The following is a 27607-nucleotide window of genomic DNA, read 5'->3' on the forward strand; positions in this document are numbered from 1 at the left end:
CCATTATTCCTGTAAAATTAGGTTTGGTGACACAAATTAAACTAAATTCTTCAATAAATCTAGCTTTTTAAATTGGTCTGTGGCCCACCTAAAAAGTTTTTTGTATTTCTTTCAACCACCAGATGTCCCGATCTCCTGACGAGGTTTTCGTGCGTTGATCTCTACCGCTCATGGGACGAGAGCTCTTGGAACTTGGTGGCCAAGCATTACCTGGAGTCATATGCTGGACTTAACACTAGTGAAGGTGCTTAAAGCTTGTAGAGTCACTTGATTTTCATCCCCAGCTTTAATGTTAAGTATGCAATTGAGAGTTCTCTGAGCCTGCCTAGCTTAGTTGGTAGAGCGAACGTCGCGGTATGGCCGAGGTCGTAAGTTCGAACCCCACCGCAGGCTAGTTTAACGAGCAGGATGCAGCAGGAAATGGTGCTATGATTGATTATTAACTTGCTTTACCACAATGTGTAGCTCATTAGGTAGAGCGACGGTCCTGGTATGACCGGAGGTCGTGAGTTCGAACCTCACTGCAGTTATTTTCCTAACCTGCCTTGCTTGCATCATTTATCGACTGATTCGGTGAGTCTGCGATGGCTTTCTTTGTACTAATGATACGTAAGCCGTAATCGTTAAACACATATGTGTGTGTAAACTGTGTATCTTTTATTAAAACAGGGAATTCTGCAGTAAGAACATAGTACTTTTACCTTCAATTTTTTTCAGATGCTAGAGTAAAGCTTCCTTGGTCAAAACGTAACCCTGTTCAATACCAAGTCACTTGTCTCAGTTTCGTGATGTCATTCATTCACCACGACGCTCTGGAAAGACTAAAAAGTAACTTTTAAAAGGGAATAATGTACATTAGAGTTTTCTAACTTAAAAATCTACTCCGTAGTATGGTGGTTGAACCTTTCTTGAACGTAGGGAATATTTGAACCCCCTAAAAGTTGGCAACAAGCATTGTGTGCGTATCTTTTTTTTTACTTTCTTGTCAAACATCCTGATTATAAAATCTTAAGAAAACAATGAAAGTTTCGTTAAAAGCTTTCACAGAATTACTTCTGCACGGTATTTAATAAACTTTTTCTACGCTTAAATCGATACAGAATTAAAAGAAGGCATGAATCATAAAATGGAATGTTGACGGGTCAAAATTAAAAATGGTGTGTTCAGGTTTTTTTTTAAGGTTTGGTTTGGGTGACCGCTAAGTAGTTTTAAGAGACCGCAAGTGTTTCATTTAAATACCAAAAAGTTGCAAGTCCAAAATTTGGGAAACCGCTGGAGAAAAAAACACCTTAAAAAAAACACTGGGTGTGTTATGTCATTAGGTGATAAAATAAAAAAACCGTGTAACTAAACCGTACAAATGTTTAAGTCCCGAAGTGCAGTGCTGGGCATTTTACCTGAGTAAAGTTATCAACAAACAATTACAAGATACCTTCGGAGGAGCTTATCGAAATAAGTCAGCCTGTTTAGGATTCCAGACTGTCTGATTCCAGTAAGCCTCTCGGAAGGTATCTGATGAACTATATTACGGGTTCGGTTATCGTTGGCCAGTAGGATTTGGCCACAGTATACACATTGTGTATATGAATGTTTCAATTACAACCAGTTACAATTTAGCTTTTAAGAATACGTTATTTGTATCGGCGTGTTATCGCTACTTTGTTTTAAGCTCTTCATCCAAACGCTGAAGATTTTGCCAATCCACTGATATTTGAACAAATGATCCAACTGTGTGTTGGAATCGCAAGAATGGTTAGATCAAAGGAAATTGCTGTCATTGAGAGGTACGGAGTAAATTATTGCAACTAAGGAGGTACGATAATATCGGATCGAAGCCGATACCCGAGGCAAATTAAAAGTATCGGTACTCGTGCGATACTACGATGGTATTGGTGTACATCTGGATTCTTGGCTAAAATCTGATATGAATTCCATCGGATTAGAACCGATACCAACCTAAGATCGGACAAGTACCGATACTGCTGGGCTTAGGGTGCGTTTCTATATTATCGGGCTTACTTAATATACACTGGTACTTCGGATTTTAGCTCAGTTTCGATATTATCAGACATCCTACTTGTCATGGATCTTTTTTAACTACTCGATTTTGTTATTATTACAAAACGATTAAAAGTTTTATTTCCCGCTATTGGCACAAAGCTTGTTTGTATTATGCAGCTAGTTTAATCCTATAATACCTTTTCTGAACCACAACAAGTTTTCATGATTTTGTCTAATAGGCCCATTCAAATCACTTGATTTAAGTCGTGGTCCTAAGGTCCCATTACAGTCGTGGTCCTAAGGTCCCATTACAGTCGTTGTCCTAAGGTCCCATTATAGTTATGGTCCTAAGGTTCAATTACAGTTGTGGTCCTTAGTTCCAATTACAGTCGTGGTCATAAGTTCCATTTACAGTCGTGGTCACAAGGTCCAATTACAGTTGTGGTCATAAGGTCCATTTTCAGTCGTGTTCCTAAGGTCATTTTAAGTTGTGGTCCTAAGGTCTATTTTAAGTCGTGGTCCTAAGTTCATTTTAAGTCATGGTCCTAAGGTCCATTTACAGTCGTGTCCTTCTCAAACTTCTGCAGATACGAGCAAGCTCTCACCAAAGTGCGCGAGGCTGAGGCTTCCCTCCACGGTTACTATGACGACCGTGTGACGTTGCTTCCTCGTCTTGAGGACGCGAGAGCTCGGGAGCGATCGTGGAAGAGGCACGTGGAGGAGGAGAGACAGGAGTACGCGGAGGCGAGGGAGAGATGCGCCATCGAGGAAGATAACATCGAGATGCTTGAGTTGGAGCTGGAGATACTCAAGAACGACACGTCAAGTTCTTCAAGCAAGGTCAGTTCAAGGTCAAAATTTGGTCGTAAAAGTCGAATATTGATCGAAAAGTTAATGAAACAAGGACGAAATTTTGTTATTTTAAAGTTAAATATTAGTTAAGAGTCAAAATTCTGGTGCCTGAAGACCGACTAACATTCAAGGTTAAAGTTTGGTAGGTCATCTATTAATCTAAAAGATAATGACTCAAGATCAAAATTAGGTTATCTCAGGGTTAAACATTAGTATAAGGGCAAAGTGTTTGGAAGAACGACTAATATTTTAAAGTCGGTTGCTAAAAAATAGAACTCGAATAATATTTTAAGGTAGATTGGATTGTAGTTCAAGTTCGAAATTCTGTTATCTTACGGTCAAATTGCCATTTAAGTTTCAATATAACCTATTATTCTTGGTCAAAATTCCGCTTATTAACGTCCAGATGGTTTCCACTGTGCGGTATAAGAACTTCCAGTTAAAATTGTAGTGTTAAAAGCTACACTTTGAGAGCAAACAAAAAAAAAAACGTTACTCAGAGTTACATTTTAAAGACACGCTCTACACTTCTGAAAGCGGTTGATGAAGCAGTGACTAGCGTACCATTTTGCAAACCGCTGCGATTTCTTAACTACATTACCTGTACAGTTGCGTTCTGCGGTTACTGCACGAATGTTTGCAGAGCCCTTGTAAGGCATGTAGTGGCTCCAAGCGTAACATGAATGTTTTATGTGCAATTATTCTGAAGGATTCCTACCTTATGCAAGATGTATAGTCACAATTTAGCATAGTAAGTCATCTAATATGAAAACAACTTAATCCTTCTATAGCTATTACTTTGTTTCAATTGGTTCCTTTTTTTCAGATATCAATTTTTTTTTTTTTTACTATAAAGCAGCATTTGGTTAAGTCAAAAACGGACAATTTTTTCAATGATTTTTATTTAGTGATCGTTTAATAAAACTTATTTCGGTAACTATTGAGGGGTTTTCAGAAAATTGGAAACCAAATTTGTCAAATCATAAATTCGGGAAAATAAATAAAACTACTAATCCAGCACAATTAACGCCGGTATCCAAAAAAAAAAAAAGTAATCAAAGACACTACTTTTCAAGATTGTGTTTTTTATTTTAAAATCATACTACTGACAGGGCTACTAAGTAGGTAAACTTAACAAGGTTTGCACCACAAGGTTAAAACCAACCAATCTGCCAGAATACTATAACGAGCCACGATTAACACCAATCTTAACCATAACCAACATGATCATGACGAAAGGTGTAATTTAACTGTATTACAAACAAAACTTAGCCTTACGATGAATAATTGGTATTTAAAATTATTGCTTTATAAAAAAATATATATAGCGCAATTTCAAAAAGCAACGAGAAATACAGTTTTGGAAATTGCTTCAAAATGCTTGGTGTTTTTCCGGCGTCGAAAATTTGGTTTAGGCCTTTAATATTCATTGTGTTTTTTTGTGATTTCGCCATCAAAGATTTGATTTAAGCCTCCCAGGCTCCTTTGCTTTGCCAACCTTCTTATAAACAAGTTGAGCTGAAATGTGAATTGGCGAAAGATTCATTTCGGGTTTCTTTCCAGTTTCAACGTCGATGTATTCGTCCAGAAACACTTCCCTCAGCACCTTGTAGTCGGAATGCTTAACCGATCGTTGTGTGTAGTTTGACGTGGCCACACCTAAGGCGTACTCACACCCTTTCAACTCTGCAATCTCATCAGCGATCCTGTTGAACGAGCTTAAAATGCCCCTGCCTCTGTAATCCCGCCTCACGCATCCCATACCTCGTAGCAGATATTTCTCGGTGTTTAAATCGTCGAAAACATCGCCCAAAACGTGCTTTATAAACCGAAAAACGACCAAACTCTTTTCGCTTATCTTCGGCGTGGTTTTGTAGAAGTTGGTTTCCTTAGCGTCATGTATAGTGTTCATTTCAACAGCAACCAGCTCAGACCCTTTCACAAAAGCCCCCAAACAGGTGCCGCTTTTCAGGTTGTCACGTGCCTTTATGAGGTCCATATCCCCTACGTCATCAGGTGTAACTCGAAACACCTCCCTTATCGGATGCTGGTAGCTGTAGTTGTTTGCCAGCAGTTCATCTATTTGTGGCAAATCACCCTCGTTTAAAATGCGACAAGTTATGCCTGGTTGGATTTCCACGCCTTGGCCTTGATACTTTTCCATTTTACTTTCAACTTTGTCTTCAAACTTGTGGTTTAACCAAATTTGAACAAACTGTTTGGGCCTTATAAAAAGCACAAATACTGTTTAACTTAAAAAAAAACTTTCTAACTTTTTTACAACATTTTCCAAGCAAATTATGAGCGCTTGTTCGATAAACGCTATTTAGCAATTGATAGTTTAACTTCATTCAATAATTTAAATTGTTAAAATTTCAAAAAGTTGCCTGTTTTTGAACAAAATCTTTAATCATTAGCAAAGATAAAAAGCTTTTCGAAACGTTCAAAATACCTTCTTCTACATTGGCTTTGATATTTCTGAAACGTCTACCTTAAACTACGAAACATTTGTTTGCAGGCACACGATTTTTTCTAAAAGAATTTCTCCGAATGACTAAAGCTGTGCAGTAAACGTCAAACTAAATTGCCGTGTATACACTATCTGTAGTTAACAACCTTACTGAGATGTTAACAACCTTTTAGTTAACAACCTTACTGAGATGTTAACAACCTTTTAGTTAACAACCTTGCTGAGATGACATAACCTCGTTCTTTCGGTTGATCACACACCGCAAATTGAACCTGGGCCACGTTTTTCACCTTTATCTAAATATTTTTTTCTATTTATCCACTATTTAGTTATCATTACGAATTAGAATAAAGGTTATAAAGTAACAAATTATTGATAAAATGGACACTTGTTGTTCACAAACATTTTGGCAATACCTACTAAGTGTTTTCAATTGACTTGGCTTGACTTAAGTCTTCTGGGCTAAATGACTTGACTTGGATTAAAGTTATTTTACAAATGACCTGACTGCGACTTAAGGCCAGGGCTATGGACTCGGAACCGGACTCGGGACTCGAGTGAGACTGCGTGGAACTATCTGAGTCCCGAGTCCGACGTGCGCATGCGCAGCACACATTTCGAAACTGATATGGCTGCCAACTAATTGTAAAGGCGGAATGCATATAGTGGATATTTTCATCCATATATTCTGAGTTAATGAATTATATGGCACCCCTATAAGTGTATTACTGAATATCCACTGTATTTCAATGTGTCATTTTTGTCGTATTTCCGCGTTATTTGGCGGAATACGACAAAATGGCACATTTGGCCAGAGTCGGATTTGGGTTATTTTTGACTTCACAGGGCTGCTTAAGACATTTCAAAATAACGTGTTTGCAATACTGATTTTTACCCTATACTCTTAGGTGAATCCTCTTTTCGAGGCCGCTCGTGACGCAGTGGACGCTTTGAGTGAAAACAGTTTGGATGAAATGAAAAGGTACAAGTCGCCTCCCGAGAGCACCTCGCTCGTGATTAGCTGCCTCTGTCACATGTTTAAAGTCTCGCCAGCCAACTGGGAAACAGGAAAGGCGCTCATTAGCCGAGAAGGGTGAGTGCTGAGTTCCGAAGGTCGTCGGTTCGAAGTGGGCTGAATCGATCTTGTTTGTGGCGTTTTTTAATGCTATACTATTATTCAATTTTGTGCGCCTTGAACTGAAATTATGTATGAAGCTATAAATATATACGTACAGTTTCAATATATTAGTTTTAAAATTATTTACGGTTATGATTAAAAAGCAGGACGTTGTACATTTTAAACAGATAATCTGGGGATGTTCTTCTTTCTTATTTTTAGCAAATTGTACAATTAAATAAAGCTACATTCCTGGTATACATACAGAGTTAGTATAAACCCCAAAACCGCCTGTTTTTGCTACATCTAGACTTAAATGCTTACAATAATCCTTACTTTATGTAAGCTGTCTTCATAAAATCACATGCAGTGCTAGAGTTGGTATATAGTAAAATAGTGTTTCTAAACCTATGGCTCATCACCCAAAATTGTGTCGCTGTTTGTTTTGGTTGGGTCGCCGATTGCAGTTGTTCGTGTTTATTGAGATTGGTTCCAAACAGGTTTGCTTAAAAAAAAATTGATAAAGCAATACAAAAGCATGGCTCATTTCAATTTGCTTTTGACTTGGTGTTTTGTTTCACGTTAAACTTATAAAAGTTGAGCTGAAATTAATTTTGCGCGATAGCCTCGCTGTTCTAGTTACACTAAGTATTTCGGCCGCGTAAAAAGGTTGAGAAAAAATTCTGTTAATCACAAACCTACATGTTTCTGAACCATCTTGAAGTTGAGTTAAGCCTGAACTTAGCAATTAGGGATGTTCAAAGCAGGGCTGCGGAATCGGAGTCGGAATCGGGGCTTGTGACTCGAGAAATACCACGTAAAAATCCCGAGTACCGAGTCCGACATGCGCATGCGCAGTACCAAATTTTAAAACTTATATGGCCGCCAACTGGAAAATGGAAAATGTGGAATAGCATATGGTGGAATATATTCCAACCGTGTATTGTGAGTGAATGAATTATCTGACACTCCTATAAGTGGATTGCTGAATATCCATGTTATTTTAGTTACGTAAATTGGCGGAATACAGGCTGTAGAGTCGGGTCTCGGGACTCGACGAAATCTCATATTTGACCGGAGTCGGGATTCGGGTTTATTTTTTTGGCCGGAGTCGGACTCGGGTTATTTTTAGCCGACTCCGCAGCCCTGGTTTAAAGTACAATCATAAGGGATTCACATTTGGATTCAAATCTAAGGAACCCATATTCTAGTTTAAACATCTCTAATTGTGTTTTTTGTTTTGGCAGTTTTTTCCAGGAGCTTGAGTACTATGACAAGGACAACATCCCGGAGAACATCTACTACACTTTGATGAGATACGTACAGATGGCAGAGTTCTTGGTGAGTTTGTTGGAATCAAGTCACGTGACGCAACTACCGCTAACAGCAGACTTGGACAACTAGATTTATTTTAGCTCTTTAAAATTTGAATAAAACTAAAGTTAGAGCATATAAGTTCTTCCGAAATTAGATTAGAATTAAATGATTTACGTTTTCTCAAATTAGAATTAATTAGATTTACTAAACGATTCTAAACTAATCTTTTTCTGTGATCAATCTCTTGTGCTATTGTCAGAACGACGGCCTTCAATCGTCCCATACCATCTCCTAACGGCTTTAAATGTTATTTAGGCCATTTATATCTTTTGCAACGAATTTTGGCCTTTTTCCGTCTAAATATTACTCAGTGTATGTTTTTAGTACAACGTGTTGGTTTTAATTCGACGGTAATAAAGGCATTCCGCTTTAGGTATTGTTGCTTATAGAGGTCTTATTGTAGAATAATGGCTGAGGGTTGTAGTAAGACGTACCAAGACTATAGCTAATAAAGAAGTAGGTATCATTTTTAACATTTCAAATATCTCTGTATTCATTTTCTACTTGTATATATTTTTTAGAATCTGTGTCTTCTGACCATATTAAAAATAAATAAAGATGTATTCGAATCGTGGAAAGTGTAACCTACTTGTGTATTGGCTTTGACATTTTTACTACGTCTCATTGTTAATTCCCATTTGGTCTATTGTTCTGCATTCCGCAAAACTGCCACAAATCCATCCATTTTGTTTCACAACAGCCCAGCCACGTCATAAAGGGCAGTCGCGCGGCGGCCACGCTGTGCAGTTGGATGCACGCGATCTACAAGTACGCAGAGACGACCAGGATCCTGCAGCCGATCCTGGATGCGCAGAAGAATGTGGAGAAAAAACTGGAAGCTGCTCAGATCACTCTTGGAACAAAGAGAGTCAGGTGCGTTGAGGATGAACTATTGTTGGTTGTAGGGTGAACTACTATAGGTTTGGTATCAATTGGTTAAACGCAGAATGCAGCAGGCAACTTTGCTTAGGTTGTTTCTTGACTAACCTCACAACTAATTAATAGAATTTTTTTTATTTTGTGTAAAAAGTTATAAACCGCCCTTTCGTCAGCAGATACCAGCTGACCTCATCAGGGCTAATAATTAAGAGGATAATACCCTCAAGAGTTTAAACATTTCTTTGGTGTTGGGGAAATAGATTTGTAAAAAGCCAGGCGATGGTGAAATCACCCAAATAAAGCTCCGTGACTAGAATGGAATTATTAAACAACTGGGGTAAAGTGAAAGATGGGTCGGGAAATTCCTAAGTTTAAACAAGAAACTCAAGATGCCACCGTCCAGAGCGTTCCGAGTGATCAATTTAGAAAGATTTTGTTTTGCGGAAAGTTTAAAAAGATTTTTTTTCAAAACTAGTTATAAAGATTAAAGGTAGCATCATGCTTTAAGAATGTTTCCAAGTATATTTGATTTAGAAAAATATTCTTTGAATAGGTGTATTAGTGCGGAACGATTAGGTAAGTGCATAATGCAACTGTGTCCTTCAAAATGACGAAAACTATTTATTTTGTTTTGAGTGAAAGTGCTATTTTTATAAAAAAGGTAAATTCATTTCTTTTTAAAACACAATGTCGAACAATTTTAACAGGTAAAATGTGCACTAAGGAAATTCGAACCCAGCGGTGAGAACCAACATTTTAATTATGTTAAAAAATTTAACTTGACTCAACAAAATCAACGAATTTGGTCGAAAAATGCATTTTTTTTAGCCAAAGCCGAAAGTCATTCTTCACTCTATTTTGTTAAGCTCCTTTGGAATCCTAAATAAACCAACAATCTGCAAACTGTTTCATAGACATTAGATGTTGCCTAACCCAGCTATATAATCCCAGATGCAACCAGATTAAGAAAGAGCTCGACGCAAAAATCCAATCTCACAAGAACGCGAGTCAAATGGTGAAGCAACTTGAAAAAGAACATAAAACTCTAGAATCAAGAATATCAAAGGTAAACTAAAAAACTTGTTTTAGGTAACTCCAAAATTTTTGGTCCAATTTTATTTTTATTGCCAAAATAACAAATTCAGCTTATAACTTAGAAATATTTTTACAATCCGTACATGCATAATTGCCTACCTTACAGTTTTGTTTTATAATCTATCTTTAATCCCTGATTTTGTGACTTTCGAGTGGTATTTTTAGTTTTGTTTGGAAGATTCATGTAAAAAAAGTTTGACAATACGTTTTTCTGTTTTCTATTTTATTGGTACTTTTTTCTATACTGATTGTTGTTTTGTTATTTCGCTTTCTCGGGTTCAAAAAGTACATTAAACTGTCCTTATAATAACCATAAATTCAAACCGCAACAAAGTTTCAAACCAGCATTGTGACGTCACAGGCTGAAGAGCTGATGGAAAACATGCAGGAGCACGTTGACCACTGGAGGTCGCTGCGTAGCGATGCGTCTTCTCGGCTTGATTCAGCTATGGGAGACAGTGCGTTGGTGGCAGCTACGATTGCTTACCAGGGATGCTTGAATGTGGAGCAACGCACACTGGCCATACAACAGTGGAAGGATGCCTGTATACATGTGAGTGGTTTTAAACACATGTTGTTAAACCTAAATGGCTATGTACTTGCAAGTAGTTTTTGACTCTGTGTCGTGAATCGTTTGACCGTTTTTTGTCTTTTTTGTAATTTTGACTGGAAGATTACATTCAAGAAGTTAGGCGCCAGATTATTGTGGTTATACTGCACGAATTTCTGTAATATTTAATTCTAACATTATGTTTATCTTGGGCAAGAATTTTTGATTAGAACGTCTAAAAAAGGCGCGTGCCATATTAAATTGCTTGGAGGGCTGTAGTTTGGCAAAGTCTGATATTGTGTATTACCTGCGTGCAAATTCGGACTATTTTTTTTAAATCCCTTACTCTAATTTCTATTACGGCTTTCAAAATGATAACGTTTAATTTTTATCATAAGGACTTAACTTGAAGTTGACTTGCTATAACAATGACTTGACTTTTTATTTATTCCAAAAGAATTGACTTGAAGTTAAGTTATTTTTCAAAAAATTGTACTTGGACTTGAGTCATTTATAAATGACTTGTTTACACCACTGGAAACCCTTTTGACCAAACTCCCCTAGGGTTACGTTGACGGGGGTGAGTTGAAAGTGCATCCATTCGAGCGAGCTCGTGAAGTTGACGAAACGACAACAACCGACACTGATTCTTTGTGGGGAGACATCGATGAAGATTCGGGAACTTCAAGCGTCGGACCTCGGATGTTTCTGAGGGTAAATATGCAGTAGGCCAGTGGTCGGCAAACTGTGGGCCGCAGAGCCATTTTTAGTGGGCCGCGAGTTACTTGTGAATAGCTTAGTGTTATAATGTAGTTGTGGGCCGCCTGATAGCCGTACATTCTTGCACCTTAATTTAAATGTTGGTGTGGAATAGAATTTTTAAATTGGCTCAGCTTGTAAAGGCCCACGTGCCAAATATGGTCCTGGGAGCCTGTCGAACTATATATTTTGCCAACTTCTGTATGTGATTGGAATTTTTTTCGCGCTTTGCGCGTATATTCTTCATTTTATAGTATGTTTTACATTATGATATGTCAGTGATTTGGGCAACAAGGCGCCGTGTTATATTTCACGTTAAAATAAAATATCCTGAACCCGCCACTTTTTCGTAGTGGTTTTAAGTAGTGGGCCTTCAATAGCTCAAAAAGAGTACTTTGTGCCGCGACAAAAAGTGTGCAGTAGGTGGGTTTCACCTTTACTTAAAGCTGACGGATCAAAATATAGACTTGGCGTAATAATTACGAAATTGTATAATGACCATTATGACCGTTCTATATTCATTACTTTATTGTAACCGACAATGCCACCGTTTTGGAATAGCTTTGATATAACTTTAATTTTATTTAACTTTAATGTTTAAGTTCAATTTATTTTAAGAAAAATATGAATATTTAAACACCCAGCATTTTACCTACGTTTTATAATCTGTAGTATTTTTAAAAGTTAAATTATACTTGTCATTCAATAATGCCTATTTTTACCATGCAATTTATATTTGGTTTGTCAGTTATTGTGACGATGACAATGTTATTGTGTGTTTTAGAACGCTTAAATAAAGCAAATAGCAAAAAGTTAGTATAGAAGTACTATCCTACCTGTTACAACCAGCTATTAAAGCGTCGATAATGTACAGGTTTGAAATTATAATGCCACTTATGGCTTTAATATTATTTCCACTTTGAAATACAACGTACAGTGTGACGTTAGACATGCATATCGTTTTACTAGAACGTTCAAACAATTCAACGAAGTACTCCAGTACTGTCTTTACCATAAATCTCCGCTACAACTTTAAGTTGTTGAAAATGAATAAAGATTTATTCGAAACGTCCAAGATGCTGCTTACTTCTGTATGGGCTTTGATATTATTATTACGTCTAACTACAACCTCCAACCATTGTGCTTTAACTTTAAGTTGTTTACTCATTTCCCTAATCTTTAAAAACTTTCCAGATCCGCGACAACTTTGACCCGCTCGATATTCTCTCGACCCCGAGCGAGCAGCGTCTTTGGCACCGCGGGGGGCTTTCCCGGGACCGCTCGGCCCGCCTGGACGCCCTCCGGCTCCACGCCCTCTCCCTCTACCAGGACTTGGCCTGGTGTTTGATCTTTGACCCCGATGATTGCGCCCAAACTTGGCTCAACGCCATTCGCGACAAAGTCAGGAAAGAAATGCAAGATGAAACAATAGCGCCAGGTTGGTTTGAAGATAAATTGGTCAAAAAACAGCTATTTTTGGTTTTATTATTTTTTTAAATGTGGTGTAATTGATTTTAATAGTTTTTTGAAAAATTATTGTTATTTTTGGTTTTATTAATTTTTGAAAAAAAGTATTTGTTTTGATTTTGTTTGTCAACCGATTCAGTCCTATTTAAATTAAAAATGGAATTTAATGTAGAATTTGAAAGGTTAGACAAACTGTCGTAGGTTTAAAAATGTTTTGTAGCAAAGCTCGTGGAAATCTAAAGTATTGGAAAGGCAAAAAAAATGCTTTTAAATAAATATTCTTTTTTTTAATTTACAAGATGCTACAGGCAACGGTGTTATAGTTGTTTCTCGACTCGCTCCTCTCTGAGGCCGTATAGCTCTATTTGTAGAGCTAAGGTCCCGGTATGACCGAGATCGTGAGTTCGAAACTCACTGTAGGCTAGGTGTTTTTCTAGCCTGACTTTGCTTGCATTATTGATCAACAGATTCGTTTAGTCTTTCTATGCCTTCCGGTGTACTAATGCTACATAAGCCGTAACCGTTGATCAAAAATCCGCTTTAGAAGGGCTAGATCACAGTTGTACAATGTACATATATGTGCGTGTGTGTATCTTTGATTAAAACAGAGAATTCTGCATTTCCGAACCTATAATCCCGATCAGACTGACTGATTTCGGTAAGTCTCTCCGAAGATCTTATTTACTATATGTTTGTCGTAATCCTTGGCCAGTGTGACTCCAGAAGGGCGTGATCACAGAGTACACATTTCGTTTATGTGCGTTTCAATTCCACTTTTGCCTCTGTTGATTACTAATCTTCTTATCTTGTTTTTTCTCCAGCCACTCCTTGCCTGGATTGCTCCCGTCCTCCCACTTCCTCCTCGGGGAGTAAGAGTGAGAGCATCCGAGAGGAGGAGGAGGGGATTTCCTTATCATCTTTGTCGGATGCTGCTCTGAGGTCGGAAGTTGTGAGCGCAGCTGAAACAGAGGTAACACTTGATTGTTCTTATCTTGGTTAACTTTGACTAAGGTTGTATTTGTGTTAATGGCCTCGTGATGATTATATTAATCTCTTTGTTGACGATGAGTTCCTTTAAAAAACCTATTTTTTAGATTTTATTTGAAACTATTTTTTGTTATTTTTTTTCGAAGTGATTTTTTAATTTTTTGCTTAATTCAGAACGACATCCGTTTCCTAATAAATGTCGACCTTAGGCGAAATTCGTTCAGGCAAGGGCCTGGCAACATACGGCCAGCAGACAGTATAATTTAAAAATTGAATATAGCCCGCGTCCACAGTCTACCGTAATCTACTTGCTTACTACGTCAAGTATTAGTGACTGTTAGTTTTTCTTTAGTTTTTTGTTTTTTTGTGTGTTTATAAATTCTTTGTTTTGGGTTCAAATTCGTTTAGAATTTACAATAAGTATTATGCCAAGAAACGTAAAGTTGACAAGAAGCGTCGCAAATTTAAAGGATTATTTGCCAAAATACTTTGTCACTCAATTCGGTAAAAATGAGTATATTTGCTATATAATGACAGTCTTGCGGTGTTTTAGGAGTGCAACAAAATACGATTTATTCCTCGTATAGGTGGACGATTCAGGAATACGGCCCCCCAAGTAGGCTACTTAGTTTTACCATATCTGTTTCGCCGACTGGAAAATTTGCCCGCCCCTAGTTTAGGCCAATACTAAGTGATTTTTACCGCTTAACAACAAAAATGGATCTCATGAATAATCTTTTCTCTTAAAATAAAAAATAAGTTACAAGAATTCAGCGTTATATAAAGTATTACTTCCTTGTTGGCATCAACCGATAATAAAGCTTTATTTCACCTTTACAATTTACAGTTTGCGCCCTTATCGGTTTAAAACTTGCTACTGCGCATGCGCATGTCGGACTCGGGACTCGGGTAGTCTTGCAAAATCTTACTCGAGTCCCGAGTCCGACTCCAGCGAAACAAACCGGTTCCATCTCCCAAGCTATAGCATAAATTGCCACTGAAGATAACGCGTTTTTCACCCAACCAAAATTTCCCAAAACAATTAAAATTATTTAAGTAAAATGAAATGCATATTATCTTGCCGAGTTCACTAGCGTTAAGATGGTCTTTAAAAAAACACTAGAAAAACTCACCGAGACTGGGAAATACAACGGTATTGAAATTCCGTACTCGCCTAAGCGCACACCTTCCACATGTCAAGGCCATGTTAGAGACTAAGAAGCAGTCAAAAATCAGCATGCCGAACACCTGGGTACCAACCATATAGCTAGGCCAATGACTACAACTACATGGGTATTCCCCGAAGGTCACGATCTCTGTGAGCGCGACTGGCACCGTGAGGTCAGAGGTCACCAAGGAGCAGGGGAAGTCCCCGAAAGGAGTGAGGTTCGCGGAAGTTGAGGAAGAAGAAGAAGTCAGTGATGAAAAAGTGGAGCAGCAGGAATCACAGCAGGATCTGGCAGTAAGTAGGGCTTGGGGCTTTCCTGTTGTATGTTTGTTATTTACAAAATAAACCGAATGTATCAGATTTTTAAACTATTTTTTAAATTAAGGCAAAATTTTTTGAATAAATAAATTTCCAGAATTAAATAAATTACTTGGCCGTTTTTTGAAAGTAATGTTTAAAATGTAACTGTTTATTACGAAATAACTAATTGTTTACTAAAGAACACTATTGTTTTGACTGAAAAGTATGAAAAAAGAATGAAAACTGGAGCGTTTTTTTCCACCAAATCATTCCCCGACAAAGTTTTTCCGCGAGAAAACAACTTCTTTTAATCAGTTTTAAAAGTTTAACTAAGAATTCTTTAGTTGTATGAAAACAACTTATTTGATATTAGCAATCGGTGAAAAACTCCGCCCTTGAAAAACATTGTTAACGAAGTTAAAAAATTGTTTAACAAGTTTTCATTCCCCTCAAGAAAATTAAAAACGTGTATAAATCAAATGAATTGTTTCCAGCCAGTAAAAGTTTAAATATCAATGGAAATAAAATATTTAATAAAACAACTCATTCGATTGTAGCAATCAGTTGAAGAAGAACTTCCACCTCCAAGCTTTCCGCTTGACCGACTCTGGGTTTGCAAAGCGATCGACCCAGACCTCGACCGCCACCTAGCGAGCGCAATGCTGCACGGATCTTGTCTTCTCATTACACAAGTGGAACAAGCCGATGTTCCGCATCTCTGTGTGTCCAGGAAGCTCGCCGCTAAACAACAGAAGCATCCCGACTTCCGGCTCTACCTGTCAACTAGTTTGACGCCGCTCGAGTTTGCAACAAAATCGCCAGGTTTCAATTTTTTGTTAAATTTTTTTGGTTGTTTAGTTTGTGGGTTTAATTGAATAATTTAAAAAGGAGCGGATTTAAATAGGAGTGGACTTTTTATTCCTTGCATGAATATTTCAGCATTTTTTAAAAATGATTCACACCAAACATTAGTCTCAGTAAAAATTAGATATAATCTCCGTAACTTCTCAGTAAAAATTAACCTGACGAACTCCTTGATGTATAGTGTCACCAACTTGACCAAATAATTCTTAAATCCCTCATATATTTCAAAAGGTCTTCATTCGCTTCCAATTCACAAGTTTGCCTCCAGTGATCTCTCGCTCAACGAGGATGGACTCCTGGAACAACTGGAGCATTTTGTTCTCGCACAGGAGAGGTCGGAGTTTGAGGCGCAGAGAAGACTCATGGAAGCTGACATCTTCCATTTAGATGAGATGATGGAACAGTTGCAGGATAATTTGCTCTCCAGGGTAAGTTTGTGAAGCTCGCTAAAATCCGTCGTTTGTGTGAAATTATTGTCGGTATACTTAAAAGTATGCATTTCGCTTTTTTCTAAACTTTAATTTTTTTAATTTTTTTTAATTTTTTTTTTTAAGGTAACTTCAAGATAACTTTGTAAGTTTGCGAAGCTGCATGAAGTTTGTAGTTTGCGTTAAGCTAAATATGTCGGTATACTTAATGTGGTTTTAATTTTTTTTCAAAATTTTTAATATTTTCTAAACTTTTTTTGTAAAGGTATTTTCAGAATAACTAGTGATTTTTCTAAGCTCGCTAAAGTCTGCCATTTGTGTTGAGCACACATGTTTTTTTGGTTTTCTTATCGGTACACTTTAAAAAAATAAAAAAAATGGTGAATTTTAAATTTTGTTATAAGGCCTCACCATATAAAAATCTCTTAGACAGTTAAATACAATTGTCAAAAGTTCCACTATCAACCAAGATTGCACTTTGTTAAGGTTGCCAATGTTGAGGGGCCCATCCTTGCCGACACTGGGATGTTACAAGCGATTCAAACTTACAAGAAAGACACAGAAACGACGATTTCGAGCTTAAAGGAAACAACGCTGATGGAAAACAACCTTATGCAGGTAAGAATACCGAGATACGATCACAATGCGACAGGTGGTGGCTTTCCTGGTTCGGGGGGTTCCCAACCTGTTGCCATAATTGCTCTTAACTTGAAAAAATAATCGCGTATGTTTAGCTCTGAGGCCATTACTGCTATATGGAATACTTGTAGCCAGAAAAATAAAATATGACTATCTGGAAATAAAGATATATAGATGAAACAACGTGTGATTTTTTGACGAAAATTTATTGACGAAAATTTATTGTTTTTGCCGTTGTTTTAACAATACGACAGGTTTCTTTGAGTTTATATTGTTTTAAATTCCCTTATTTTTCAAACATTTTCTCTTCTGGACAATACTTATACGTTAATCGGTGATGAATTTCACCGTGTGAGATTCCCAATTGCCTTAATTGTGTGGATTTGGCATATTAAAAAAATGTTTTTATTAAATTCCAGCTAATGCTTGTCATTTTTTTTTCTCAAGTAAAAAACAAAATTTCCTCTTGTTTCAGCAAAAGTTTCAACTGTTCTAAATTTGAAATTAAATTATTATAAGATCACGTTTTGGTAATATAAGTTACATTTTGTGTAAAACTGTGACATTTTCTTTTTGTCATTTATATTTGTTTGGCATATTTAAAAAAAATTAAAAAAGTTTTTCATTAGATGCCAGCAAATTCCCGTCACTTTATTTCAAAACAAAAGTTTATTTTCGTTTACTAAAGTTACATAACGTTTAAATTTACATAAAACTACATAAAGTTAGCATATATTAAAAAGATCAAATGTAATTAAATACCTGTCACTTTATTTCATAAAGTATAAATACAAAGTTTCTTTTGGATTTAGAAAAAGTTTGACTTGTCGTTTGTGGCGAGCCACGGTCTCCGTCTCTATGAAGCATTCCGCTCTATCGCCACCGTGCGGCCGCTACTCTACAAGATGACGTCATTGCAGTTCGTCGCGCTCTACCGCGCACGCTTGAGGTCGCACGTGAGGGGCAAGGCGAACGCGGGAAACTCGTCCACTGGGGGCAGCAGTGGCGCGCTGATTAAGGTAATATGTGCTTAAATTAAATCAAAGCCCATACAGAAGTTAAGTAGAATTTTGAACGTTTCAAACAAATCTTTGTTCGTTTTGGGTTTTGATAGTCATTCTACGTCCTACTACAACATTTTAAGTCCTACTCCAGCCATAATTATCTTAAGATTTAAGAGTTAAAAATGCTTTCTACTTCTGTATGGGCTTTTATATTTATTCTACGTCTAACTACAACTTCCACCCATTATCTTGAGGTTTATTCTAAACGTTTAAAATGTTACCTACGTTCTGTGTGGAATTTTATATTAATGACTTGATTTGACTTGCTCTTATAATGACTTGACTGATAACTTGAGCTGGCTCGTTAGTTGAATATTTAATTTGGACTTAATTTATTTTGCAAATCACTTAGGGCTGTTTTTTCTGGGACAAATCATTTCAAAATGCCTTGTTTACAACACTGGTAATCTGGTATGTTATCTATTTTAATCTTTAATTCTCCGTATTTATGTTATAGTCCCGCGTTGTGGAGTTGAAGCAAGGCTTGACTGAAAGTCTCCTCGATTTTGCCGAGCAGCGAATGTTCTCCCAAGATGTGACCTTACTTACAGCACTGGTCAGTCTCAGTCAGATGGTCACCACTGGCAAAATGACCGAGGAAGAAATGAAAGAGTTCGTAGAATGCTCCAACACAGAGGTAAACGTTTACATTTGATTTGTGTTTTCGATGAAGTTAAATTGACCTATTGTGAGTATGTATTATATATAAATATTTTATATTGAGTACATATATATAATATTTATTTATGCACGTATTTGTAATGTCTTCTGATGGTGATACATGTTTCGTAAACGTCTTAATTAGGATGATTTCATTTACTTGACCTTCTTGGTTTTTAAATTCATTATTAAGCTATATAGTATAACTATTTTTATGTAAACCTTTTTTTTACTTTTTTTTTAAATGACATGCAGCCATCGTTGCTTTATAACTTTGCTTAAAAGAGCGATTTTAACCTAGCGTTGTCTGTTTATTTCATGTTATTTTAATTTATTGCACTTTTTTAAAAACCAAAAGTTTTACTGTTATTAATCCTGGTCGTATTTTTGAACATCACTGTTTCAATGAAATAAGTATACAAGATGAATGGATATTTCTCAATGACTCCTTTAATTAATTAGTTTTATGTAATAGGCTACTTAGAAAAAAAAAACATTCTTGATGTTTAACATTTAAACAATTTATATTTACTCTATACAATAATTATAAAAATGTTTCATTTTTTATTTTGCTTCATGTTTACGTGCAGCCATTACAGCAACTCCCGGCCGACATTGCTAATCTCCACAAGCCAGTTTGGATGGATGACCATATTTGGCAGCAAGCTCTTTTGCTGACTCACCGTCATCGCGAGGCTTTCCAGCATTTTGCTTGGACGTTGTCGGTAAACCAACGAAGATGGCGTGAATACCTGCATTCACCACCTGTGCTACTGGCCAAGGTTCCGTGCAACAAACTGCACTGTAAGTAGTGGACAAGACTAAATGACACTTGTTTTTTTGTATACTGTTTTTATGGGTAAACTGTTGAAGGGGACATTGTTGTCCTTTAGTTTTTATTCGAACTTATTGCTTTGTTTAAACAAAGTAATACTACGCCAGGTGCAATTATGTGTTAAAACGCTTTGTTAAATTAAGGTACATGACCAAAAGATTATCTGAGTCGGAATGAAAATGTTAAATATTTTGGCATCCTTTTTGGTAAGTTAAATATTATAAAACTATACGTGCACTAAAAAGCTTCCTTTTCCAGCTTTAACACTTGGACAAAAAGCTCTGCTGTGGAAAATTCTCCGCCCCGAGGTTTTCTCTCAAACGATCCAAGACATGAACGCGAGTGTTCTGGGGGGAGTGGCCGCTCGCAGCAATGTAATCGACTTTGACGAAGTCGTGAAAAAGGCAAAACCTTGCGTACCTTGCTGCTTCGTCCTTCCTGAAAACCCACAAGGTAAAATAACATAGCAGTAAGCGAATACCCCTCTCAAGCCTGTGGTCTAGTTTTATATACGCTAAGCGTCGTATTTTATACACGACTGGTTGTATCCAATAAGCTTATGAAATTAAATTTTATTGCCTAATGACTCTATTATGTAATTAATATTAGTTGACAACTTAATAATATTGAAATAAATAGAGGCAAAGCTCTGCGTACCTTGCTGTTTTGTCCTTTCTGAAAACCCACAAGGTAAAACTTGATTTTATTGGAGTAGTTAATTAAGCCACTGTGGAATCTTACCCAGTTTAAGTAGAATCCTGTTTTTTTCTTGGGGTGCATGGTTTGTTTGGGGGGAATGTCCTGAATACCCTCTCAAACCTGTGGTCTTTTTCAATATTATGTGGCTATGGTAAATGTAGCAGGGGCGCAAATATTTAGATAACGTTCAAAAACCTTCGCAACAACACATATTGGATAATTATGCATCTAGCTGTGAATTTTGGGGGTAAAAAGGGGACATATTTAACAATCATAAGGTGTATTTCAAAAATATATAATTAGCAAGAATGTAACCTAATTGTTGGCTAAAAATTAATGTTTGTTGTATTGATAATTTTTTTTTAATTTTAAGATTCAACTTATTTACCAGCCATCCACATTCTGGAAAAAGCCAAAGCTAAACGCATAGTTTGCATTGAAAGGTATGTTTTTAAGTTGCTTTTCTGGAATATTATTTATGCTTACTGTAACATATTTATTTCCAAATAAAATATACTTTGGTCTAATCAGGTAGTTCAGGGGTTCTTAAACTGGGGTCCATGGGCCCCTGGGGGTCCGTGAATTAGTTTTAGGGGGTTCATGAAGGCCCGATTGAAATATTAGTGTATATTTGGGAAGTAATCAATTTATCAAACAAAACAGTTTATTTAAAAATAAAGCGGTTTTGCACTGAATGTATTTAGACTCCATTTCACTGTCACATTTTTGTACCGAAATCAGCAGATTATGAGGTTTATTTGTACTGTGACTTCAATTGATGGCGTCATATTTGAATTTTTGCCTTCTGTGCAAGGCAAAAAAATATTTTAGGGGCCCGCGAGGAAAAAAGGTATAGAACTACATCAGGAAGAACCCCTGCTGTAGTTCTATATTAAACAATTGTAGTCTATTGGCAGTTTTAATGCTTTTCAATGAGACTTTTAGCAAATAACTAAAACGTGTAACAAATGGAGATTTATTGTAGGAATATAGGTTTAATATTTCAAAATATAAACAACAATATGCTTGGGTACACTACTATCGGGTCTGTGATGTACCTTAATAATAAATTTCACTTCAAAAAGGTCGAGTAGATCGACATTATCCTGCTATTTGCGTTTCGATATGAACTTATATTATCATTAGTTAATGTGGAACTTAAGATGACATTAACTGATGATTGGAACAAGCTCGTATCGAAACGTCTTTATCAAGATGATGTCGATTTAACCTGTTTGGCTTTAAAGTTCCTAATCAAGCTAAACAATTATGTTGTAAGAATATCAAAGCCCATACGAGGAAGGAAGCATTTTGAACTTGTTAAACATCTTGGTGATATTTCTTATAAAAGCACTTTAATCAGGTAGCTGGAAATTCTTGAAAGCTTTAGAAACAATGAATGGAAGCTAAGGTTGTTTAAAGTAGATTTTCACATCATTAAGAACTAGAGCTATTTCAAACAGTCGTTGTTAATATAAAGTAGCTGGGAGAGATATACTTTCATGCAAAGCTCGTTTTCATGCGCTAGGGAGCTTTGTAATCCTATTACTACAATTATCTTGAGAGTTATTCGAAAGGTTTAAAATGCTTCCTACTTCTGAATGGGCTTTGATATTTTTACTACGTCTTACTACAACCTCCAACCATGATGCTCCTAACCAACAACAGTTTTCTTGAAACCTCCAATGCAGAAAAGCCTTAGAAATCAATCTCACTTTTACCATTTTGTCCAGATCGGCCGAATTTCCCGACGACCTCGGTGAAACGATGGAGCAATGCATGCTTAACGGACACTGGCTGTTGCTAAGCAACTGCGAACTGGCCACCAGGTGGCCTCACAAGTTCGTGGCGCTGCTGACGTACATGGCAAACGAACGCCAGGTGGCAGTAGAGGCGGCGGCTCGGCCGAATTCCAAGGTCAAACTTTCGATTCTGGCCAAAGTGGTGACAAATTTGAGGTCGATTTCAACAAGCACTGAAAAGAAGGTGAAACACCAGTGTTAAGTGAACTTAAGTCGTTTGAAGTCACTGCTTTAGAAGGAACTGGCTTGACTTAAATCTTTTGTGCCAAATGACTTGACTTTACTTAGGTCTTTTAAACAAATTCCTTGGGTTAAAATGAAGTGTTTTCATCAGCAATTTTCTATAAAATTTAATAATTTATCTTAACTTTTGCAAAGTTTTTTTGCTTGGTGTTCGTTGCGTTTATTTAGAACCTGTTTCCAAAATATGCAATCCTGATTACAACAAATATTAGTCTGCTGTTAAAAAATATTTAACATATGTTTTTTTAAGTCGGTCAATGTGGAAAGCATCGACACTGTTGAACACGAGGCGGCAGTTCACCCGCTTTTCCGACTTTGGATTGTCACCAGGAATAAACCAAGCCTTGCCGCTGACATCCCTCTTCAAATTCTGCGCAGCGAAAACGTATTCACCGTTGAAACCCCGGTTTCTCATAAAGATCTTGTCCAATCAACGCACAAGCTGCTCGCCAACATTGCGCCTTCTTTATTACACCTGAGTGTGGCAAGCAAGCACCCTGTTATTACACACACAGACCTCCACGTTCCATATAACGTGAGGGCGGCCATTAATTGCAAAAGCGATGGTTTTAACCATGGTAAAGGCAACCTGCTTATCCAGCTTTCAATGCTCCACAGCACTTTGCTCGAACGCTTGCACTTTAAGACCTCAGCTTTCGTCAAACCTTACCCTCTGACTGATGCGGAATTGGTCAATGCGCTCCAATCTCTAATGATGGTGGAAAATGTGGATGTGGCTAAGGCCCTGTGCTCCAGTGCTATGGCACAACAAGTTCCCGAAATAAGGTATAAATACAGATATTTTTGTATAAAAAAGACTACTAAAGTAAAAATAATAAAAAGACGATTGAAGTTTAAAAGCTGTGCACCCCGCTATTGTGCAACAAATGTTAGAATTAAAGCGCAAACATAAACTGATTTATTTTGACGAAAACCTAATAATGCCATAAAAAAATAATTTCTTTAAGTTCATGGATGGTCAAAAGCCCTTGCTAAAAATTGTTTTCTGATATTTACAGTGTATTTATAGGTTTTAGAATATTTTTGTCAATATTTTTTTGTTTATCATGAAGGTGATTTTGAGAGCCTAAACATTCATGGTATCACAAACAAATGACATAAATCACTCAAACTATTGCCTGTTTTGTCAAAAAATAGGAAACGAAAAAAAAATAACTTAGAAATAACTACCAGGGATTTCCAATCACACCTAAGATTTAACACAATGTTTTTTATGTTTTTTTGAACAGAGACATGGAGATTACAAGAGAGTTGTCGACGCAATGCATTCAGGTTCCTCATGAAAATGCGATCAGCCAAGGACTCATTGATGATATAAAGCTTGTTTTGCATTACTGTCAAAAATCAAAACCATCTTTCGACATGCTTTTGCAGGTTCGATATATTTTTTGGCTTTTTTATTCATAAAAATATGTAGAGCTGTCATTGTATGTAGACCACTATCTTAGGTACAATTGGATTTAAAAATAGTAATGGTTAGTTACTTAGGCACTTAGTTTCAACATTGGCAAATTTAATAGTTTTGTGGGGTAATTTTGGTAATAATATTTAAAGTATGGTGCCAGTCATTAAGTTATTATTTTTTTGTTTAATCATTAAACAGCTATTCAACAAGTTCTTTTCAGGGAAATATAGTTTTAGGTCTTATGGTAAACGCAAATTTATCAGTTATACAAATGTAAATAATACAATCCACAAATCAAAAAGATCGATGTTAAATTATTATTATTTTTGGGTGATTTATCAAAATTAAGTCTACATTTTACAAAAGTGTTAGCACGTTTTTACCAATTTCTTTCACATTTATAACTACAACAAAATTTCTTTTTCTTTTTACTAGAAACCGGAATTGGCGAAATTAGGATTACCGATGTCGTCTGAAATTAACCCCATTAATGCATGGAGCAAGAAATATTCAACAATTCTTACCGGTGCCTGTCAATCATTGGCCACTGCAGTGGGTAAACTCCCTAACTCAGGACTGAATTCGTTGCTGGTGAAATCAACAGAGACTCTTCATATTAAACGAACAATCGAAAGCCTTCTTAATCAGGTAACATCACTAGCCAATTGATACATCGTAGGGCCGTAAGCCATCGCGAGCTCACCGAATCTGTCGATCAATGATGCAAGTAAGGCAGGCTAGAACGAACAATTAGCCTGAAGTGAGATTCGACACACGACCTCCGGCCATACTGCGACCGTCGCTCTACCAACTAAGCTACCCAGGCTCAATGGCTGTAAAAACAACTAGCCTGCCTTGCTTACATCACTGATCGACAGATTCGTTGAGTTGCGATAACTTTCAGTGTACTAATAATACGTCAGCCGTAATCGATGGTCGAAAAGCAGCTTCAGATGGGCTAGGTCGGTCATGTTCAAATGGCGGATCGCGATCCGGTTCCGGATCTTTTCAGCGTTTTGTGCGGATCTTCTAATGTAGTCTTAAAAAAACAAACTTTCTACAGTGTTTTCATGTGAATACCAATTGTCAGTGTTAATGAATTTTGTAAAAAATCAAGCATAGAACGAGATTCCCAAATGCTAATCTTTGTGAGCGTTTGAGGATTTAAGTCAGCGACAGAAAACCCAAATTCGATGCTATTGTAAGACCTAAAGTCTAAAACAGGGGTTGGCAACCTACGCCCCGCAGGCATACCTAAAAAAAAATCGCGCTAATGTGTACAAATTGATAACTTTTCTTAAAATAAATACAAAACTATTTCTGAGATAGTTTGTTTTTATTCCTCGTATTTAATTATAGATTTTATTCTCTTTTATATTGAGATCAGACATTCTTAAACTTGGGTATATGTGAAACCCTTAGGTGTAAGTGAACTACTTTTAGGTCTTTCACAAAGGCCTAAATAAAATGCTTTCACCTTCTCTTTAATATGTTTGGCTCTAATTGAATATCATATTGGGCATACGTTCGACTAAAACAGCAGGTTTCTTAAGTCTACTTGTTTTATAACATTATATCGGAGAAATTTCATGCTGACTAATGACTGTGGTCCACTTGAACTAAACATTTTTAGGTGGTCTGTGATAAAAAACGTTCCAGCTAGTTGTCAGATGTATTTAATTCATTTCCATGTTCAGCATTGTTCACATTTATCTTAAGGTTATGGAAACCACAACTCCGCAGTACAACAAGTATATACTTTCGCCGACTATGATGGAATTCTACTCCTCGGAAGTACAAAAACTTAGAACCGCGATAGCAGTATTACAGAACGATCTTTCGATGTGCCTTGCTGCAGTAAAGGGCGATGAAGAGGTATTTCTTCAAAACTTGCTCGTGGCAGAATAGATTAACCTCGGGGCTTCTCTAGCATTTTGGTCTTTGCCTTTTTTAGTTGGTTAAAACTTTTCGTCCGTTCTATGTTTAGTTATGAAAATAAATCAACCTTTTTGTTGTTGTCTGCTTTGCAATGCATTTGTTAAAGCAATGTAACACTAAGATTTGACTTGCTCTTTGTACTAGTTTTGACATTTGCATTTTAAAACTCGAAAGCTGCTTTTATACAGGTGTAACACTTGTTGGTGAAATTAATAGGCCGACTTGTAAACTTGTCACGTGACACCCCAGTTTGGAAGCTCTGGTTTGAAAGAAAATAATGTCGGTATTTTCCTAGAAAATACATTTATGTTGGTTGATATTACAATGGGTGACATTTTATCGTCATTTTTGTGGTTAATTCTTAAATAAATATTTTTGTCATCTTTTAGAAGGAAGTTTGTTTTTCAAACTTACAATTGTGTTTACAACCAATATTATCATGTTATTAAAAATTATAAAAACGAATAATTGTACCACCAGATAACCACCACGCACGAAGTCCTTATCGACAGCTTTGCAAAAGACCAACTTCCCAACACTTGGTGGCAGTGCAACCGTGAAATTTTTAAATATCACCGGGGACACAGTTTACTTCAGTTTGTAAGCTGCCTTGATAAAAGGGTCAACCTTCTTCACAAATACATGGAAATCGCTACTATGTCTTCACAGGCTAATGTTGTCAAAACTAAAAGATCAAATGAGGTGAAAAATGCATTTTTATTTTTTTTTTTTTTTTGAAATTACAACAGAAATATAATATTTTTCTAAACAAGATTTACATTTTAGTCTTGATAAGCAATAATTTTTCGTTTCTTAGTGAAAAAATAGATAAGTTTGTACAAAAATAGATGTAACTTATTTTTAAAAGGCTGTTTTATAATATTTTTTTCCTCTTGAATAATGTCACACCAGAATTGTAATATTTGTTTAAACAAACGGTTTGCATTTAGAAATTTAAAATTCCAGTTTACTCTTATTTATACGAAATGAAATTATTTGGTTTAAATGCTAGCTAATGTTTTACCACTAGATTTATAAAAGCGGCACATTGTTTAAGTAAGACCAAGAGTCCTAAACTAGCAAATAGGTTTGAAAAAGTTAGAGCAGTTTCTGTTATAGAAGGGACGCAAAACTTTTTCATAACGGGCTGAATTAGGCTGCTGCCTGACGATCGCGGGCGGGATATAAAATGTTATTTCCAAATTTAAAGGCGCATTTATAGTTAAATGAAGAAAAATAAATATCTGTTGAACATTCAGTTTAACTTTTTATTAAAATTCTTAAATCTGTGAAAAAAAGCAGAAAAGTCAAGTGTTAGATTTTTTTTCTAATTAAAGTCTTGTTTGTTTACTTTTTATTCCACATGTGTCAATTACCATTTTTGAAATGCAAACGATTTTTTTTTTATTCAGAGCGTGCATTCAACTATTTCCAAAACTTCGTCGTCCACTCAGACGCTCGTGAGCTACAACTTATCAGTTTTCCTCCGGCCTGACCTCTTCCTACAAAGTGTGTTGTGCACAGTTGCCAAATCAAAGCACCATGACCCCCACAAGTACCAGTTCAAAAAGCAGGTTAGCTGGCATGTTTACACAACAGGTCAGGGTACAAGTCTAACTTCAACCGTCAGCCATTTTTATAATTTATCCCAAGGTCCATCAAAACCTTAATTCGGTTCAAGGTCAGGGTACCTATTTAATATGTGGTTTAAACGGAAATGCATAACTTTATATTATAAACTTTGAAATATAATAGCAGAAGGTTGAACATCTTTTAAAATTAACAAAGAATAATTCGAAACGTTCACAAAATGCTACCTACTTCTGTACGGCATTTGGCATTTTTTTCTCCATTACTTCCAACGCCTGCCACCATTATATTAAGATTGATTCGAAAGGGTGACAAAATGCTACCTTCTTCTGTATGGGTTTATATTCATACTACCTCTAACTGCAACATCCAGTTACTTATTAAGATATATTTGAAA

General features: G+C 36.5%; 1 protein-coding gene across 1 annotated transcript in view; it reads left to right on the plus strand.

The window, feature by feature from the left end:
* The window catches only part of LOC146166499 (dynein heavy chain domain-containing protein 1-like), a 96027-nt gene that overhangs the window by 66297 nt on the left and 2123 nt on the right, over positions 1-27607 (plus strand). Inside the window, 28 exon segments of the mRNA XM_083386466.1 lie at positions 123-244; positions 718-828; positions 1670-1784; positions 2589-2841; positions 6232-6416; positions 7688-7781; positions 8518-8690; positions 9648-9762; positions 10153-10344; positions 10906-11055; positions 12295-12538; positions 13389-13537; positions 14861-15016; positions 15580-15844; positions 16118-16314; positions 16801-16932; positions 17766-17972; positions 18475-18654; positions 19268-19481; positions 19771-19965; positions 20585-20654; positions 21945-22197; positions 22507-23042; positions 23507-23651; positions 24118-24330; positions 25402-25557; positions 26101-26322; positions 27033-27194. Coding sequence (XP_083242592.1) covers positions 123-244; positions 718-828; positions 1670-1784; positions 2589-2841; positions 6232-6416; positions 7688-7781; positions 8518-8690; positions 9648-9762; positions 10153-10344; positions 10906-11055; positions 12295-12538; positions 13389-13537; positions 14861-15016; positions 15580-15844; positions 16118-16314; positions 16801-16932; positions 17766-17972; positions 18475-18654; positions 19268-19481; positions 19771-19965; positions 20585-20654; positions 21945-22197; positions 22507-23042; positions 23507-23651; positions 24118-24330; positions 25402-25557; positions 26101-26322; positions 27033-27194 — 5206 coding nt within the window.

This window comes from Ascidiella aspersa, chromosome 1 (assembly GCF_963924565.1).
Source record: "Ascidiella aspersa chromosome 1, kaAscAspe10.2, whole genome shotgun sequence".
Classification (NCBI taxonomy): domain Eukaryota; kingdom Metazoa; phylum Chordata; class Ascidiacea; order Phlebobranchia; family Ascidiidae; genus Ascidiella; species Ascidiella aspersa.